At 44.3% G+C, this 20539-nt stretch overlaps 1 protein-coding gene across 3 annotated transcripts in view; it reads right to left on the bottom strand.

Moving 5' to 3' along the window:
- Nucleotides 1–91: 91 nt before the first annotated feature.
- The window catches only part of LOC138966733 (mitochondrial fission regulator 2-like), a 29599-nt gene continuing 9151 nt past the window's right edge, over nt 92–20539 (bottom strand). For all 3 annotated transcript variants that reach the window (XM_070339060.1, XM_070339062.1, XM_070339061.1), the window contains 6 exons: nt 19756–19895; nt 12461–12765; nt 11612–11781; nt 11206–11324; nt 5273–5453; nt 92–3223 (listed from right to left, as the gene is read on the bottom strand). In XM_070339060.1, the coding sequence (XP_070195161.1) occupies nt 3104–3223; nt 5273–5453; nt 11206–11324; nt 11612–11781; nt 12461–12765; nt 19756–19895 (1035 nt within the window). In that variant the 3' untranslated portion in view covers nt 92–3103. The remainder of the gene's footprint in view (nt 3224–5272; nt 5454–11205; nt 11325–11611; nt 11782–12460; nt 12766–19755; nt 19896–20539) is intronic.

The following is a 20539-nucleotide window of genomic DNA, read 5'->3' as shown; positions in this document are numbered from 1 at the left end:
TTCTTTGTATTTTCATTTTAATATGACTGACTGTGTGAACAGTTTTGAAACATTCTCTTTCACATAGCTAAGAAAATGAAAAACATCTTGGTTTTACAACTTCTTGAGAACATTTTATTTACAATACTGTACATAAATAAAATACATCTTCACATGCACAAGACACTTGACACAGTACACACTTTTTGAAAAAGATTAAAATAAAAGGATAAAGCATGTCCATTTCACCTGAAAGCCTGATGCTTTATGCTAAAAATGAACACTTAAAACAGGCAAGATGTGAACAAGTTGGTGGAAACCCTACAAAAGGTTGGGGTCCTCAAAGAAAAGATCAGTTCTTCATCATTCATTATTCCGTGGTAGCTGGAACAGTGAGGCTGTGCCAGAAACAAACACACAAACAGCCAACCAGAGGATACCCCTCTCCCTTTTTGACAGAAACAAAAAAAGACACTGATGTACAGTATAACCCTCTTTGATATAACGCAGTCAAATGTAAACAAAACTAGGTACAGATATAGATAATTTACGCTAAGCAAATGCATTGGACTTCATCAATGCAAGTGAATCAGTAACTTCAGAGAATAATCAAACATGACAAAATCTGTTTGTTTGGAAACTGTAATAAAATATACACAAATATGCAAAATATCATATCAACTCCAAAGAAGATACATGTATGAAGACTGCCCAATCATTTAAAAAAAGGTTGGAAGGTTTGCGAAAATTGGGTGGCTTAGGTTTGTCAGCATTATCAGGTAACATTTCTTCTTGATCGAGAAGGCAAATGTTATCTGCTAAAAAGACAACATCTAAATGCTCAATGTTATAAGCTGAGACTTGTAAGTTTCCAAGGGGTAGAAGGGATGGGAGAGCAGATAGGATACAAAATCCTTAAATATGTGGACCTTAAATTTCATGCAAGGCATCCTGTGGGCAATGGCATAAAATCATTGCTCCCACCAGCATACATACACAGAATTTAAATAGTAAATTTAAAAAGAAAAAGAGTAATGAAACTTAAAAATAACCTACCAAGAATGCGAAAAATTGCTTGCAAGGACTTCTTTCATCAACTCATACTTTATGTCATACACACAGTTTTCATGTTCACTCTGCACCATACACCTCAGCACACATACAGTTCAAAGTAAAATGAGTAAACTCTGAGCAATAAAACAATATAAATACAAACAACATCATGCTTTTACCCATGTAAAAGCCCAAATCAAAAACATGAAACAAGTGTGAGACAGAATATGGTTTTCTTTTATGTATACTGCTGATTGATATGCCAAATGCATGTTCCTTGTGAAATACCCCAATGTAGTCAAATTTTAATCAGATTAAATGACTGTTATTGTGTTAAATGTCTGTAGAAATAAAGAATCTCAAGCCAAGGTATTGCTAAAAAGTTACTTTGTAAAACAACTTTACTTTGTTGTCTCTCAGTTGAGTATAACTTTCAACTATTGCAATTCAGTGTACTTAGTGGTACATATCTGATATTGAGCAAGACTGTAAAATATCACAACCACACTCTCTTTACAATTTACATCTCCGAACTTTGAGCTAGACTCTCCAAAGAATTCAATTGCTGAATCCACAGACTGTGAGTGTAGGCTAACAAGCGTTCAGTGCTATGGTTTCGTTGAACTTTCACTTTGTTCAGGCTACCATAACTTTTGACTTTTAAAAAGAACATGCATTTTAAAACTTTAAAAAAAAAATATAGTCTGGATCTACACTAAGATATATATTTCATTGAATATATACAGTTTCCTTCTTTTTGTCATTTATCTGAAAGTGTTTGCAATTATTTGCGGGGACATAGCTCAGTTGGTAGCGCGCTGGATTTGTATTCAGTTGGCCGCTGTCAGCGTGAGTTCAAACCCACGTTCGGCGGAAATTTATTTCTCTGAGTCAACTTTGTGTGCAGACTCTCTTCGGTGTCCGAACACCCCCCGTGTACACTACATTGGGGTGTGCACGTTAAAGATCCCACGATTGACAAAAGGGTCTTTCCTGGCAAAATTGCTTAGGCACAGTTAATAATTGTCTACCTATACCCGTGTGACTTGGAATAATAGGCCGTGAAAGGTAAATATGCGCCGAAATGGCTGCAATCTACTGGCCGTATCAAATTTCATCTCACACGGCATCATTGCAGAGCGCCTAGAACTGTACCCATGGAATATGCGCGATATAAGCGTCCTATTGATTGATTGATTGATTATTTGTTCTTTTATTTTTTCCTTGATATACCCTTAAAACTTCCCAGATAAAAAAAAATTTGGATAAAAAGTGCTTGTTCAAGGGAGATAATTTGAAGCGATGTTTAAAAATAATGTATGGTAGCCTGAACACAAGTTTGCAAGTTTGTCTTGTGTTCTGAGAGCTGAAGTGTTGAATGCCTTTTAGCCTAGTGATACTGAGAAAAGCCACAATCCAGAAAATTGTGTGAACATCTGTGCACTTTGGACGAAACTGTATAACATTACAACCATTACATCTCTAAAGCGAAAGCGAAAATGAGATGTTCAAAGCCGAAAAGTTATTACCTTTAACATTGCTCTTTAGAACTGTCACTAGAATAAGTTGAAAGGTAAATCAAAGGTTTTCAACGTCCAAAAACCTGATTTTGCAAAGGTGTTTGTAAAACAATAAGCAAAGAGAGGCCATGTCTACTGCATCACATGCTACCCCATACCTGTGATGAAGCCAATGCTTTCATGGAAAGGAGAAAGAAAGGTACAATCTGCTCTTACAAAGAGATTTGTGAAACAATCAGCAACGAAAGACAGTGTCCACAGCATCACATCTAAATGCTTCACTTAGTTACTATGTCTGTGAGAAAGTCGGGGTGGTGTCTCAAAGCTAACAGTCCTGGGGTGGTGTCCGCGAAAAAGTGCCTGACAAGTGCTGGGTCTGACTGGTTGAAATCTCAAACAAACCTCAGTTTCAACCAGTGCTTGGGTCCCATCCAGTTGAGCTCTTGCTCATAAACACTACCCCTGCTCATCACAGATCCTTCGTATTTTTGGACGCCAATTTCATACAATCATGCCATTATGTTCAAATAACCATGGTTGATTGTTGGTGTTCACTTGTTGAAGTCTCTCAAAGGGGAGGAGTTACTTGTCGAGGGGGAGGACGGGCTGCTTCCTTTCTCGTCGATCAGTGAAAGACGCTTACATGTGCGCCGAAGAAGATGCTGGCCAATCTGTAACAGGAGAAAAAGAGGGAACAAAATGTAAAAATATCAAATGAAAATTAACAAACAAGTCGCGTAAGGCGTAATTACTACATTTAGTCAAGCTGTCGAACTCACAGAATAAAACTGAACGCACTGCATTTTTTCACCAAGACCGCATACTTGTAGTTTCGTCAGTCCACCGCTCGTGGCAAAGGCAGTGAAATCGACAAGCCAGAATAGTGCGGTAATGGTCGCGCTGAGCGGGATAGCACGCTTTGCTGTGCCTATCTTTGTTTTAACTTTCTGAGCGTGGTTTTAATCCAAATATATCATATCTATATGTTTTTGGAATGAGAAACCGACAAGGAATAAGATGAAATTGTTTTTAAATCGATTTCGGACATTTTATTTTAATCATAATTTTTATATTTTTAATTTTCAGAGCTTGTTTTAAATCCGAATATAACATATTTATATGTTTTTGGAATCAGAAAATGATGAAGAATAAGATGAACGTAATTTTGGATCGTTTTATAAAAAAATAATTTTAATTACAATTTTCAGATTTTTAATGACCAAAGTAATTAATTAATTTTTAAGCCTCCAAGCTGAAATGTAATACCAAAGTCCGGCCTTTGTCGAAGATTGCTTGGCCAAAATTTCAATCAATTTGATTGAAAAATGAGGGTGTGACAGTGCCGCCTCAACTTTTACAAAAAGCTGGATATGACGTCATCAAAGACATTTATAAAAAAATTAAAAAAAAACGTCTGGGGATATCATACCCAGGAACTCTCATGTAAAATTTCATAAAGATCGGTCCAGTAGTTTACTCTGAATCGCTCTACACACACACACACACACACACACACACACACACACACACACACACACACACACACACACACACACCACCCTCGTCTCAATTCCCCCCTCTACGTTAAAACATTAGTCAAAACTTGACTAAATGTAAAAATCAGACAATCACAACCACATTACGCAAGAATCCTTGCATTCATATGACATTGGAAATGTTATTTCACCTTTTTGGCATGCAGTTAAGGATGAATTTGTAAACGCAAAGTACAAACAAGAAGGGCAAAGCCCATACGACTCACATGCTTGACCTTTACATGACCTTGACCTTCAGCTAAACCTAGCAATGACATCATACACTAAGAACTGCTTTACACATTTTTCCTACCAAAATACATGTGACCTTGACCCAAGGTCAAGGTCATCCAAGGTCATGCAACACAAAGCTGTTAATTCAAGACATAGGAAGTACAATGGTGCTTATTGGCTCTTTCTACCATGAGATATGGTCACTTTTAGTGGTTCACTACCTTATTTTGGTCACATTTCATAAGGGTCAAAGTGACCTTGACCATATGTGACCAAATGTGTCTCACGATGAAAGCATAACATGTGCCCCACATAATTTTTAAGTTTGAAACAGTTATCTTCCATAGTTCAGGGTCAAGGTCACTTCAAAATATGTATACAATCCAACTTTGAAGAGCTCCTGTGACCTTGACCTTGAAGCAAGGTAAACCAAACTGGTATCAAAAGATGGGGCTTACTTTGCCCTATATATCATATATAGGTGAGGTATTAAATCTCAAAAACTTCAGAGAAAATGGGAAAAATGTGAAAAATAGCTGTTTTTTAGACAACATTTATGGCCCCTGCGACCTTGACCTTGAAGCAAGGTCAAGATGCTATGTATGTTTTTTGGGGCCTTGTCATCATACACCATCTTGCCAAATTTGGTACTGATAGACTGAATAGTGTCCAAGAAATATCCAACGTTAAAGTTTTCCGGATGGACGGACGGACGGACGCCGGGACGGACGGACGGACGACTCGGGTGAGTACATAGACTCACTTTTGCTTCGCATGTGAGTCAAAAAGCAAATTGAAAGCAACTTGAGTTTGGGAGGTTACCCCTGCTAAGATACAACCCTCAAACTAAACACAATTTATATTCTAAGCCACTCATCACTTCCACACCAAGTCAAAAGAACACAACCACAGAGCATCACCTTCACAATCAAATTACATTCTGCAACTAACCTTTACTTGTACGACTTTTTCAGGGGAATCAAAATCACCGTCATTTTCCTTGTCAGACGATGGATCAGGGCTGTACTGCACACGGTTGCGGAACTTTTTCCTGAGTGCTTCAGCAATAATGGAAGCAGGGTCCATGCTGTCACGTCTGGGTCGTGTCTGCACGGGTGTGCCCCCTGGTGACCTGAAAACGTGGGTCAGCTCGTTACAATTGGTGCTGAAATCACTTCTGACCACACAAACTTATCCGCCAGAAACATTTGTCAAACTTTGAGGGTTCCGAGTCGCTTAGAAAATTCACAAAGACACTGTTCCCCTAACCTACCGAATGTGTGATTCGGATATGCTGTGTCATGGTAAATGGGGTAGGGTAAACTGGAATACATAAACTGTTGACATTTTTATTCCCTCTAAACAAGTCTGAAATCTAAACTTGGCCAAAAAATTATTGCAACAATTTTTGCACGCTAAGAAAAGCATTAAAACGCAATTTATTTTAGTTGAACGTTATATGCCCCAAAAGGTAATTATGTCAGCTGTACATTTCATTTGTCCGATTGATGGTACTTTGTATAGGCATCCCGTGACAGCCTATCAAACAAGGTCACCCCTACAATCGACCTGACAAAAACCATAGCCCCGTATTATAAAATCTGCAAAAAATCAGAATATGCACAAACCAAACATTTCTGACAACCATTGGAAAGGCCATTCAATTTCCTGTTCAGAACATTTTGTTTTATGCACCCGACTTCTCTAGTCTTTATGTAGCCTTGTGTCAAAGGCGGTAGGTGTCAACCGTTTCAGAGGCCCAAAAAGGCACGTTTTGCGGCCATTTTTGAGGGGGTCCTCCACCCAAAGAGCCATATTTGCTCAAGTTCTCAATGATTTGCTTTGGAAAGTTCAGAAGTTATGACCAATAGGCTGACCAAAATGTGTGTTGCGTTTTGCGAATGTGTATACTTAGCGTGTCGTATTACGTAACTTTTCCGAAAGAACTAAACAAATATTCATATTAATTCAGGGTTTTAGGTTTAAAAATCGGGACTTTGCATGCTAAGCAAACAAGAAGGGCAAAGCCCATACGACTCACATGCTTGACCTTGACATGGTCAAATAACTAAACCTAGCAATGACATCATACACTAAGAACTGCTTTACACATTTTTCCTACCAAAATACATGTGACCTTGACCCAAGGTCAAGGTCATCCAAGGTCATGCAACACAAAGCTGTTAATTCAAGACATAGGAAGTACAATGGTGCTTATTGGCTCTTTCTACCATGAGATATGGTCACTTTTAGTGGTTCACTACCTTATTTTGGTCACATTTCATAAGGGTCAAAGTGACCTTGACCTTGATCATATGTGACCAAATGTGTCTCATGATGAAAGCATAACATGTGCCCCACATAATTTTTAAGTTTGAAACAGTTATCTTCCATACTTCAGGGTCAAGGTCACTTCAAAATATGTATACAATCCAACTTTGAAGAGCTCCTGTGACCTTGACCTTGAAGCAAGGTAAACCAAACTGGTATCAAAAGATGGGGCTTACTTTGCCCTATATATCATATATAGGTGAGGTATTAAATCTCAAAAACTTCAGAGAAAATGGGAAAAATGTAAAAAATAGCTGTTTTTTAGGCAACATTTATGGCCCCTGCGACCTTGACCTTGAAGCAAGGTCAAGATGCTATGTATGTTTTTTGGGGCCTTGTCATCATACACCATCTTGCCAAATTTGGTACTGATAGACTGAATAGTGTCCAAGAAATATCCAACGTTAAAGTTTTCCGGACGGACGGACGACTCGGGTGAGTACATAGACTCACTTTTGCTTCGCATGTGAGTCAAAAATGGATGAGGCAATAGGTGCCAAAGTTTGAGGCAGATCCGAGTGCTGGTTTACATTTGCTGGAGATGGGAACACGCATGAAAAATTATCGATCACCGTCAGTGGTATTGAGTACACTACCCGTGGAGACTAACAGTCCTGGGCCTGTGCTTACTATCCTGTTCCGGTGCGCTGTGCTTGGTGAGTTGCGCTTTTGTGACCCGCAGCGAAGGAAGCACAGGCCAAGGTAAGTTTATCTCCACAGCTACTGTACGCATTACCAAGGACGGTGATCGATACATTTTCTTGGGTGTTTTCATCTCCAGCAAATATAAACCAGCACTCGGATCTGCCTCAAACTTTGGCACCTATTGCCTCATCCATTTTTTGCTTAGCAGGCAAAGTCACGATTTTTAAATCTAAAACCCTGAATTAATATGAATATTTGTTTAGTTCTTTCGGAAAATGTACGTAATACAACACGCTTATTATACACATTCGCAAAAGTAAACACCGATTTAGGTCAGCCTATTGGTCATAACTTCTGAACTTTCCAAAGCAAATCATTGAGAACTTGAGCAGATATGGCTCTTTGGGTGGAGGACCCCCTCAAAAATGGCCGCAAAACAAAATGTTCTGAACAGGAAATTGAATGGCCTTTCCAATGGTTGTCAGAAATGTTTGGTTTGTGCATATTCTGATTTTTTGCAGATTTTAAAATACGGGGCTATGGTTTGTCAGGTCGATTTTAGGGGTGACCTTGTTTGACAGGCTGTCACGGGATTCCTATACAAAGTACCATCAATCGGACAAATGATATGTACAGCTGACATAATTACCTGTTCGAGCATATAAAGTTAAACTAAAATAAATTGCGTTTTAATGCTTTTCTTAGCGTGCGAAAATTGTTGCAATAATTTTTTGGCCAAATTCCTTCCTTCCCTCCTCTCCTTCCTGATGACTGTTGAATTCCAAGCGGGCTAAGGAATGTTCCATCACAAGAACTCCAAAATGCCCCTCAAAATGAAGACATAAGAATAAGAATAAGAATAAGAATACTTTATTATCTCATAGAGAAATTCAGGCGTGGTACATAACAATAATACAAACAGGACATGGTTTTTACATAAGACATATAGCACTATATAACAGGGCAGGTTATAAACACACCTCCCACATACCTCTCTGGCCATTCCTTGCATTGTGCTTACGCATTCAGTCATGAACACATCCATGTCTCACTTACACATCGCACACATGGACATTCTTATACGCTCAACTTACCCATTCACACATGGACATTCGACCACGCTCCACTTACACATTCTTATACGCTCCACTTACACATTCACACATGGGCATTCTTATATGCTCCACTTACACACTCCCACATGGACATTCGACTACGCCCACTTACACATTCCCACATGGACATCTTTAAAGCACTGCGCTTACATGTTCTTGCACACCTACGCGTATAACGGACTATGGCTAAACATCATTGCAAAAAAAAAAAAAAAAAAAAAAACAAAATCATAGCATACAATATATCACAGAAAATATACGGACGTACATAAAACCAATACATACATGTACATTACTACTGATTGCACTGGCAGAAGAGGGGCTGAGTCGGGTATGTGGATGTGTTTACATGTTGCAGACCTGTTTACCCTAAACCCGAGGCAAGAGTACTTTCCCAAAAAGGTGAGTGTATTTTTCAAAAAGTTGGTGTACTTTGCAAGCAAAGCCATATGGGCTAGGGAAAATGTACGCGTGGGTGAAAACGTGTTTGTGTAAGAATAGCATGTCTTGTGAACACCTTCAGAATTTAACTCCTTCCAATACAACAGGGATAAAACAATTTTATTTACCTGTCAGTTTATAGCATTATAACCAGTGTCTTCCAAACAGATTGATAATGAAAAGATGAAGTTCGTGAAATAACATCTGCGGTTGACAGTGGCAAGTTCAGTTTTACAATCATCTCAGAAAATATTGCTTCAGCACGGACTACAGCCTTTTCTTCTGGCAGGATTTGCTTTGCGGGAATGAACTTCATAATTCCTTGGCAGCTTTCAGCGGATTTCTTTGCAGCAACCTTGTCCAGGTGAGTTTTGGAACTGCAGTGTCGTTCCATGTCATACAAGTTTCCCAGCATGGGCAACGGAGAAATCTAGCTGATTTACAATACTTGCAGTGTGCATGACTTTTTCCCATAGTAGACTCCACAATTCCTGGCTCTTTCTTATATTTCTCCAAGAAAATCTGCTGCTTCTGCTGTTTAGACTTGGTACAGTCATCTGAAACTGGCACATTTTACCGCTTCATTTTGCCACAATTGTCCAGACGATCGCAAGTGCCAACAACTGAACAAGGTTTCCACAGCTGAAGACTCGCTGTCATGGTTATCTCTCTTCGACCGAAACCGGTATCAGTTGTACCATCCCGTAATCAGCACACCAACACCGGAAAACGTATTCTAGACTTTTTCTTATGCGTATTTTGTGCGTGTGTCGCGTATTTGCGTACCGATAATAATTTGGTGTACAAAATACGCCCAAATCGTACTGGTAAACAGGTCTGATGTTGCCAAGGGTGATGGATTTGGGGATAAAGCTGTTTTGCAGCCTGAGTGTCCTAGCTTTGTGCGTGCGAAGTCTACGGCCAGAGGGAAGGAGTTCATAGAGGTGGGCAAGGACATGGGACCTATCTGAAGCTATCCGCCTACTCTTTCTCACCACACGCTTTTCATACAGGGACTCCACACTTGCTTGCTGCCTGCCAATCACCTTGCTACTGACATTCACCATTCGCACTAAGACATTCCTGTTCTTCACACTCAGACCTCCATACCAGGACACAAAACCAAAAGTGATGACAGACTCGATGAAAGAGCGGTAGAAAGTTTGAAGGATAGAAGGGTTCACATTCAACTTCCTAAGTTTCTGAAGGCAGTAGATGCGTGACTGACATTTTTTGTGTATTGAGGGTGGTGTTTGCATTGAAGGACAGCTTATCATCGATAACTGTGCCAAGATACTTATATTCAGTCACACGCTCAACAGTCACACCATCAATCATCAGGTCAGGGACAGGGGCAGGGTTTCTTCTAAAGTCTATCATAAGTTCTTTGGTCTTTGTCACATTTAGGTCTAAAAAGTTGTCTTTACACCAGGCGTTGAAACGTTCTACTTCTGCAAAGTAAGTTGCGTCACTATTGGAGAGATATTCTAGCGCTGTATCATCTGAATATTTGATAAGAAGGGTGGAGTCAGTGCCACTGCAGTCGTTAGTGTAGAGTGTGAACAACACAGGGGAGATAACTGTACCCTGTGGAGAGCCTATGGAGGTGGACCTAAGGGAAGAGAGAGCTGTCTGAAAGCGGACTGACTGGGTTCTGTTAACGAGAAAGTTGATAATCCACAGGATAAGCCTTGGAGTCACGCTGTAGCGGAGAAGTTTCTGGGCCATGAGGCAGGGTTGGATAGTGTTGAAGGCAGAAGAGAAGTCTATGAAAAGAATGCGTACAAAAGAGCCAGGTTTTTCTAAGTGTGTGTATGCGTTGTGTAAGAGTGTGAGTGTGGCGTCATCTGTGCATCTGTTCTGCTTGTATGCAAACTGGAAGGGATCCTGATGGGGCTTGACCTGATGGAGCAGTCTAAAGAGGACAATGCGCTCAAAGCACTTCATAACAATAGAGGTGAGAGCTACAGGGCGATAGTCATTCAGGGTTTTGGGCTTGTTGTTCTTGGGGACAGGGCTGATCGTAGAGTTTTTCAAGAGTCTAGGCACAGTGCATTCTTTCAGAGACCAACTAAACAAACGGCTAAAAACAACGGACAACTGACAGGCACATGATCTCAAAACTCGTCCACCGATGTTATCAGGACCAACTGCTTTCTTTACATTCAACTTGCTAAAAACCTTCTCTGCTGTTGATTCAGTTTTACCGCATTTGATATCAGAATCAAAGATGCAAACACACACACATACATGCATCGCTGGGATGGTTGCTGAACTGGAAGACATGCAAGACAAATTTTGACAATGACAAATACTGACAGATGAATCAACTTTTTTATCTGGCGGACTGACCTGTTGACGGGTTTCAACTTGACTTTACCAAGGTCTCTCAGTACAGACGCCATGTCCATTGGTTTGTCGGATGTCCCTGTGGCATCGTAGCTTGTGTCTGATGCTGCTGATAGCGATACCTAGCAACACACATAAACCATGTCAAGCCTTCAACAAAAATAAAGGAATGAGCACACATGTTCACAAGCACACAACAACATGCACAGACACAAAGACACACCTACGGACACAGACACAAATATATTCATGCAAACACAGCAAGATAGGAAATTCAACATTCATTTCAGTTGTAAAGCATATAAAACCACAAGGAAACAAATTGGTGGGGAATATCCAGAAAAAAAAGTATCTTCGAAACATTCTTTATCGCTTACATTAACTGCACTGGTACAAAAGAAACATTTACCTGTTTGAGCATATCACTCAGTGACCCCATACCACCAGACTTGACCTTCAGTGAAGACAAAGGTGTAGATGGTGCTGGAGGGGGTGGAGGAGGAGGAGGTGGGGGTGGGGGTGGGCAGCTGGGGGGAGGTGGAGGGCAGAAGCTTGATATTGATGCTGAATTAGAAGTATCTGCAAATGAAGAATCAAAACTTGACTAAATGTAAAAAAGCATGTTGTCAAACTGAAAACAGCACTTTTCAACTTTGTAACAGGAAAGCTACAGACTCAAGACTAAGGTGTAAAATACTACTGTTTCCGGTAAGGGCCATAAAGAATACACTCACGTTTGCACATTTATTATTTCATCATTGATTTAGTTCCCCATCCCATGTCATGTACAGGTGTTTGTTAAATTACAGCTGCAAATGTGCACCGATACCTATGGAAACACAGAAACACACACACAACCAAACCAAATGCTGTTGTCTGCATTGTCACATGGTTTTGGTTGCTCTAGATACAAGGCCAATGCCAGCAATAAGAACAGCAGAAAAGCCTTCAGAGAACTACAGAGAGAGTGCCCTCATTTGTGCACTTTTTTTCCATCACGGGGGTGGTAGGGCTACATTATGTCCAAACCTAAAAGCCCTAGAAGCCATAAACCTGAAAACACACTGCTTAAAGTTTTGAAACAGAGCTATGCCTGAGTGTAAAACCGGAACACAAATTTTGAACTTTTTCTCAAACTAAAAATTAGAAAGTAACCGGAAAATTAGACACCTGTCTTTAGGTCATGTCTCACTTGTGCTTCATCACAACCGACCCACATTCAACAAACATAAACCAAGAGCTTTACGCAAACACAGACCAAGAGCTTTAGTCTCCTGCAGCGTCACAAGATCAGCGATCTGTTTTCTCAAGGCTGCAAGCTCCCCTTCCATGGCTGAGATTTTGCACAGCGCTGACGGATCCAGCTGCTGTGAGTTGTCCCCCAGGCCACTCAAGAAATGCAAAGGTGTAGAACTCCTTTCTGAAACACCAATGTCTCTGGAGGGGCCTTTGAGTGAGAAGTTTTGTGGGTTTCGGTCATCCGCCAATCCTGAAGCTTCCCACATAGAGTTTGCCAATGAATTCCCTGTGTCGTTGAAGTGTGCGTACTTGGCCCGGCCAGCTCTGTGGATACAACTTTTACTATAGTGCATTATCATCAAAGTCAGGAATTTGCAGTTTTGCTGTCAGTCTATCTAATTGCCTTCAAACAAAAGAATAAAAGGTGTCTTAGATTCGGAAACAGATTTTCATAATGCGCACAAAGCTACAACACTTTAATCGAAGGAGATCAAATCTTACAAGTAGTATCACGTATCATACTGAAGTATGTACTAATGTAGGCTGAGATAGTAATAAAGCGAAAAATCTTTTAATCCTAAAAAATAAAAAACGCTCGCGCTGGACCCGAGTACTCTTCAGACTGGCTCGCTCAATAAATATAAATGTTTGGAATGTCTGTGGTGTGAATGTTGGTTTCTGACCAGAAATGCAGATCTATCTCTGGCCGATTCATAGATTCAACCTACAAACTGCGACCTCATCTGTGATCAGATGTTTCGACAAGCATTAAACGGATGAAATTAACCACATGCAGTTTATTCTTCAGAAAAATGCACACAAAAAATGGGTTGGGTTCGGTGATTTGTACATAAACGTCTTCCTCGCGATAGATTCGCTTATTATTTTGTCTTATGAAGCCGTCATCAACACGAACACAATGATTGCAGAAGCAAACTCTGTACCTACACGACCGAGACACAAGACTGATTATTTCACAGCTGCAATGAGAATAGAGAACAAAGACGTTTTGGGTAAGCTTACTCACGTCAGGTCTTCACTGACAAGCTAGAAACAGATGGAAAATTCCGAACAAAAGTAAATGACGTCAAAGTCTCTTTCGCTTTGCGTGTAACTTTGTCATGACGTATTTTTGTGTGACGCGTTCGGCTGTTCTCTCAGCTCAATGGCTGCGTGTTGCCCCGCTGGTGTGAACTCCTCCTTCGGCCAAGTCGTTTTTGTGGTTTATTTCGCATTTAGATCCCAGGTAACATTATTAAAAATTTTAGTAATAAATTTTCATTTGATTAATATACTTACCCAACTCACATATAGCAATTAACCCATAGTTCAGTGCTGATACCGCTGTACGCGTCCCCTTAGCAACAAGGAAGACGCCTCTAAAAAAGAGTGACCGAGACCCGTAAGGGTATCCAGGCCAGCCCGTAAGGGAGGCTGCCTTCCATATGCGCGCGCATATGCCGCCATCTTGTCATTCTACACGAAGCCCAACTCACTACTTTTTTAGACCCCCATACCCCCCACAGCGGGGAGGCGGGAGGGAATAAACGATGTGAGTTGGGTAAGTATATTAATCAAATGAAAATTTATTACTAAAATTTTTAATTAAATTACATATCTTACCCAACTCACATATAGCAGATTGCTACTATAGGAGGAGGGTACTTACCAACTTAAGACCGCAGGACCTGCCCTGCAGCCACGAGAGCCGGCAAAGCCGCACTGCCATCTTGCCGCCTTGCAGCAATGTCTCTCAAATAAAAATTGATGAACACGTCCTCAGATTTCCAATAAGCCGCCGCCAGGACCTCTGATAGGCGCCCTGAGCGAAGCACGGCCACAGAAGACGCCCAAGCCCTCGCTTCGTGCGTCCTGGCTGACGTAAGAGGAAGCACCGCCCTGACCTCGCCAGACTGGCGTTGCCACCATCCATACGCTTGCTTAATGGTCAGTGAAACCCATTTAGTCAAGGTGACCTTCGAGATATCCTTCGCTCGCACAGTGTTGAGGGATATAAACAATAATTTCTGAGTTTCCGAGCGAATCGGCGAAGACCTAGACAGGTAGCTGCTTAACGCCCTGACAGGACAATTTGACAGATCGGGGTCTCCAGGAGCGAGTATATCGCTCAAGGGTGGAATACGAATGCAAGGCGAAGCCTGACCGGGCTTTTGATTTTTAGCGAGAAAATTAGACGTAAATCTCAAAGAGTAGGAGCCATCCCTCTCCAGGGAAATATCTTTAGCGAGACCAGAAAGTGCGTGCACCTCGCTACCCCTCCTAGCCGTGGCAAGCAAGACCAAAAACAGAGTTTTTCTCGTCAAATTAGGTAAACTAGCCAACCGGAGAGGCTCAAAGTCCTCCGATGCAAGGAAACGGAGAACCACAAACAGATCCCAGGCAGGGAGCTGTGATCTTGAGAGAGCTGCGTCAAGGGCAGCTCCCTTAAGCACGCTTGAAATGACGCCGTCAAGATTGATCTTGCGACCGAGCTGTCTAAGAGTGGAAGAAATCGCAGACCTTCTAACTCGCAGTGAAGAAGGAGAGACCCCCCTACTAGCCAACCAAGAGAGGTGGTTGGCTACCTCCATGGACCTTGGGGAAAGATGTTGAACCTTATTCTCAGAGCACCACTTGGCCCATGCAGCCCAATGAGAAGAGTAAACGGAGCTAGTTGAGTCTCTGTGTGCTTTCTGTACCAGTTTCAAAGTTGTGGCCGAGGCCCCGGCACGACGCAGAGCGATTCTGACAGAATCCAGCCGTGAAGCTGCAACGCTTGCGGATTCTCGTGCGGGACCCCTGACCTGGGCTGTAACAGGTCGCCCCTTCGAACGCCTAGAGGAATGGGTGGGCGCACTGCCAGCCGCAGAAGGTCCGGATACCAGTGCTGGCTGGGCCAAAGAGGAGCAACCAGCACCAGCGCTGGCTTTTCCAGATCCACTTTTCTTACTACCTTCCCTAGCAGGCAAAACAGAGGAAAAGCGTAAGCCTGCAGATTTGACCAATCCAGATCCAACGCGTTCACCGCCCACGCCAGAGGGTCCGGGAACGGTGAGACGAAAAGGGGAAGCCTGGTGGAGAATCTCGTTGCAAACAGATCTATGCAAGGCTTGTCTACTTGAACCCAAAGGCGGTCCAACGCCTGGTGGGAGAGGGTCCATTCTGAGTGCAGAACCTTGTCCCCCCGACTGAGGGCATCCGCCAAAACATTGAGCGTGCCCTTCAGGTACTTCGCTGAGAGAAGTATGTTGTGCGAGCTGCACCAAACCAACAGACGGCAAGCGCTCTCCGACAGCTTCTGCGAGCGTGTGCCCCCCTGCCGATTTATGTAAGCGGCCACAGTCGTATTGTCCGTGTGGACTTGAACATGACTGCCCCCCAGAAGCGGCAGGAAAGCCTGTAAACCCAGAGACACAGCCTCCAGCTCCAGCACGTTTATGTGCTGTGGAGCTAGGGAGAGATCCCACAGACCTGAGGCTGTCTGATCGGCCAGATGAGCACCCCAGCCTGTCATGGATGCATCTGTAACAAGAATGTTCTCCGGCGCCGGAGGAACGATCGGAACACCCTGAGAGACCCAGGGGAGCAGCCAAACACTTGTAGTGTTGTTGAACCAACTCCCCAGCCCTATGCGAACATTCCAGCCCTGAGAGGCTTGGTCCCACTGCCTCCTCAAAGCCGCCTGAAACGGCCTCTTGTGGACCCTGCCTAGAGGCACAAGGGGAGCCATCGATTCCATCTGCCCCAGTAGGGAGGACAACTCCCGGGCCGTGGACACACTCTTTCCTTTCAACGAGCGAACCAAGTTCTGAAGCTTGTCCACCCTCTTTTGAGAGGGACGGACTAACCACTCCACCGTATCGAAATCCATACCCAGGTAAGTGAAGCGTTGGGATGGTTCTAACTCTGACTTCCCTAGATTGACTGTAAAGCCCAGCTGAGCCGCCAGGTCGAGAACCCTCGCAGTCTGAGTTCTGCACATGTACTGGTCCTGATGCAGATTCAACCAATCGTCTAAATACGCCCGTAGGCGTACCCCCTCTTGTCTGACAAGGGAGCAAAGCTGGCGAACGACCAGCGTGAAGATCCAGGGGGCCAGGGAAAGCCCGAAGGGGAGTGCCCGAAATTGAAACACTTTCTCGCCCCACAGAAAGCGCAGCCATTTCCTGTCTTGAACATGCATGAGCACATGGAAATATGCGTCGGTGAGATCCACCGACGTGGCCCAATCTCCCGGACGCAGAGCTTCCCTTACAGAGAGAGGAGTCTCCATGACAAACTTGACTACCCGTAGGTATTTGTTCAGGGTGGACAGGTCCAAAACAGGCCTCCATGCCCCTGAGGCTTTGGGCACCACGAACAGCCTGCCGTAAAAGCCGAGGGACTCTCGATCTCGAACTTCCTCTATCGCACCCTTCAGGAGTAGGGAAGCCACCTCCGCATGAACGGCTGACTTGGCTTCCGGGTCCACGGGATATCTGAAAGGCGGAGGTATCCTGGACAGAGGTGCCTTCCCCTCTGCCCAGAGGAGACGGAATCCCGAACGCACTATTCCCAAAATCCACCGGCTGGACACCAGGCGTGTCCAGGCGGCCAAGGCCCTGGAGGGGCCACCCGCCGCCACCACGGCGGGGGTTACTGGGAATAGTGGCTCGGGAGACCCTCATTGGGGGTGAGGCTTGTGCCCCGACCCCCGAGAACCCCCAAAGGAGCCTCGCTTCTGGTAAGGCGCGCCTCGCCCCCTACCCCGAAAAGAGGTGGACTGATTTTGCATCTTGCCCCCCCCAGACGAAGAAGGCTGAGCCTTACTCTGGGAGGTAGGCTTGCTCTGAACCTTCTGAAAGCCGTGGTGAGCAATCCTTGCAATAGCCAGATCCCTAGCGTCCTGGGTTTCCTTCTGCAAAGCGTCCAAAGAGGAAGTACCCAGCAGCGACCCTTCCGTAAACGGGGATACCTTAAGTCTGTCAATGGTACCCCTGTCTCGGATCTTTGAACCCGCCAAAAAGGCAGTTCTGCGGGAATGTACAGCATGCCCGTAAAGCCTGGCTGCCAAGCTCAATTGTTCCTGAGAGACCTTGGCAAGCGTCGCCAACAGAGTTGTCACATCCTCCTGGGAGGCGTCGTAACGGAACTCAAACGGGTCTAACGATGAAGCGATAGACCTAGACAAAGAGCGTTGGAGAGAACTAGAGACGGAACCCAACTCGAGCAGAGATCTACCCGTCTCCTCCAAAGCCTGAAGAGCAGACTCCGTGTAAGGGACTGATCTATCCCTGGCATACCCGTCCTCCCGCAGAGAAAGCAGTTCCGGAGTCACCGGTAGAACTGATCTCGGCAAAGCGAAAGAGTCAAGTAGAGCGACGGGACGAACCGACAGTTTAGAGCTCTTTGAGAGCGCAGAACAAGGAACGTGTTGACCCGCTTTAGCCAACCAGGGGCCCACCACCTCCGGCGCCTCCCCATGCTGTGACAACAGCGGAAAGGCATCGGACATAGCTCGACCTTTCGCAAAAACCTTCGACATCTCGACCGCCACAGAGGGGGACTCCCGGAATCGGAACAAACTTTTCGGTTCCTTAGCACTCCTGAAATCCCCTAAGGCAGAAGGAGGATGGACAAACTGAGATTTGTTCACCGCCACCTCCTCATCGAGATATTTCGAAGCCACTCCAGCCGCCAGAGCCACCGCATCTGGCAGCTGCCGTGGCAAAAAGAATCCAGCACCTTCAGCCTGAGAGGCGGCACCGTCATCCAGGTAGCCTTCGTGCCCTTCCGTGCACTCCGGAGACTGGTCCCCGTACTGACTAACAGAGTCAAGTCCAGAGCCAGCCATACTACCACCAACTTCCTGCCCCCTGGGCGGAAGCAGATGCCCTTCAACCTGACTACGGTCGGGAAGAATAGGAACATCTGTTCGCTTGTCAGGGCCCTTCGCACCCACTGACACCCCGACTAAGCGGTGGATATCAGCCGATGTTTCAGAACTTTCACCTGGGATGAGACCCGAGGCTACTCCCTCAAGACAACGCTCACGTGGAGTGCACATACCTTGTGAAGCAGAACGGACACCGGCCGGAGACCCCACGGGAGCCTGAGAGATCCCATCCTGAGACGCATGCACGTCCGCCCTCGTAACAGTAGCAGAGGGAGGCAAACGCACACTGGCCAGCGACGACGTACCACCGACACCTGCCGGCAGCGCACGTATCTCCGCCTTAGTTGACGAAACTTCAGCCGCTAAGGCCGAAACCTGAGAGCTTAATGTCAAAAGCAAAGAAGCAAAATCCGCAGATGCAAGCCCAGAACCTACAGGCGAGACATCCCCTACAACATGCTTAACCCCGAGCAAGGGCTTCTCCGTAGGTTTAGCAGACGAACCGGAAACTCCGGGCACGCCAACAACAACATCACTACATTTTTTGGATTCTGAACCCGAAAGAGACACGGGCGTATCGCCGTGCGTTTTAGAACTTCTAGAACTTCTAGAGCTTTTCTTAACAGGAGAGGGCGAAGCAGCTACATGTTTAGATGTTGACCTCTTCCCGTCCGCATTGTCAGCCATGATGAAAACAACTCACAAACAAATTTGGAAAAAAATTTTGTAAGTCCGAAAACAAGCCAACAATGCCGCCAAAATTCAGGTAAAAAATGGAAAGATCTCACCTCAACAGCAAATGCGAAGTCCGGTGACAAGAAGACACCAAGGGGAACACAAACCAGGTCTGGAAGACCAAGCAAGTAGGCTGAAAACACAGCCGGAGCGTACCAAACACGACCAGCTCCACTGAGCGCTGAGAGTAGAATGACAAGATGGCGGCATATGCGCGCGCATATGGAAGGCAGCCTCCCTTACGGGCTGGCCTGGATACCCTTACGGGTCTCGGTCACTCTTTTTTAGAGGCGTCTTCCTTGTTGCTAAGGGGACGCGTACAGCGGTATCAGCACTGAACTATGGGTTAATTGCTATATGTGAGTTGGGTAAGATATGTAATTTAATGAAGTTTTAATACGATCAATCGGACCTATTATCAAGTTAGTGTATCAACTTTTGAACGAACTGCGCCCAGTAGTTTCCCAGCAATAAGCTGTTAAGTGGAGAAAGACACACAGACACACGATTAAAGTCTGCTGAGCCCTAGTACTAGCGTACTCGGGGATAAAAAGTTACAGTGTAACCGACCCTAACTTTTTTTTTTTTTTTTTTGGGGGGGGGGGGGGGGGGGGGGCCATGACAACAGAAACAAATATTTGATTATTTTTGACACACACTTGTTTTGATTACCATCACATAATTTGTGCATCAAGATGACTCACCTGATGACTTGGCGATCTTCATCCTCCTCCACCCAGATACCATCGTCCATGGAGAAGGAGCTGATGGAGGCGTCGTCCAGACTGCTGTCCAGGCTGGCAAACCGTGTGCTGGTCAGTCGCGCACTGCCCAGTAGGTTGCTCTGTGTAGACAGAAGACAAACACAGGCATGTATCTGTTTCCACGTTCCTTTTCATCAATTATTGTTACATCCGTTCTATACTTATGTGACTTATGACAAACCGCATGTTAGTCGGTTGTACACTGCCCAACAGATTTCTCTGTGTAGACATAAGACAAACACAGGCACATGTTTCTGTTCAGGCGTTCCTTTTCATCAATTTATGTTCCATCTGTTCTCCACTTATGGGACTTGTGACAAACCCCATGCTAGTCAGTTGCGCATTGCCCAGTAGATTTCTATGTGTAGACATAAGACAAACACAGGTCCATGTATCTGTTGACATGTTCCTTTTTTGATCAATTGATGTTCCATCTGTTCTCCAACCCGCAACCAAAATGCGTTGGTGGCCTCCGATTTCAATGCACTGACCTGCACAAAAGCTACTGAATATTCTTCATGCATACAATTACATGTATGTTTTCCTTGTGAGGAGAGGAGAAACACATAATGATTGGCCTGCTGCATGTGGATACGAGAAAAGAGGAATGTTGTATGGCTTCAGTGGAAGTAAGGTAGCTGTTCAAGCCAAACTCAACTAGCCACACAGTGGGTGTCATATGGTTATTTAACCCATTGTCTCCCAGGTACGGATATATCCGTAC

The sequence above is a fragment of the Littorina saxatilis genome, linkage group LG5 (assembly GCF_037325665.1).
Source record: "Littorina saxatilis isolate snail1 linkage group LG5, US_GU_Lsax_2.0, whole genome shotgun sequence".
Taxonomy (NCBI): domain Eukaryota; kingdom Metazoa; phylum Mollusca; class Gastropoda; order Littorinimorpha; family Littorinidae; genus Littorina; species Littorina saxatilis.
Note: the sequence above shows the minus strand (reverse complement) of the source record. Positions and strands in the feature narration are given on the sequence as shown.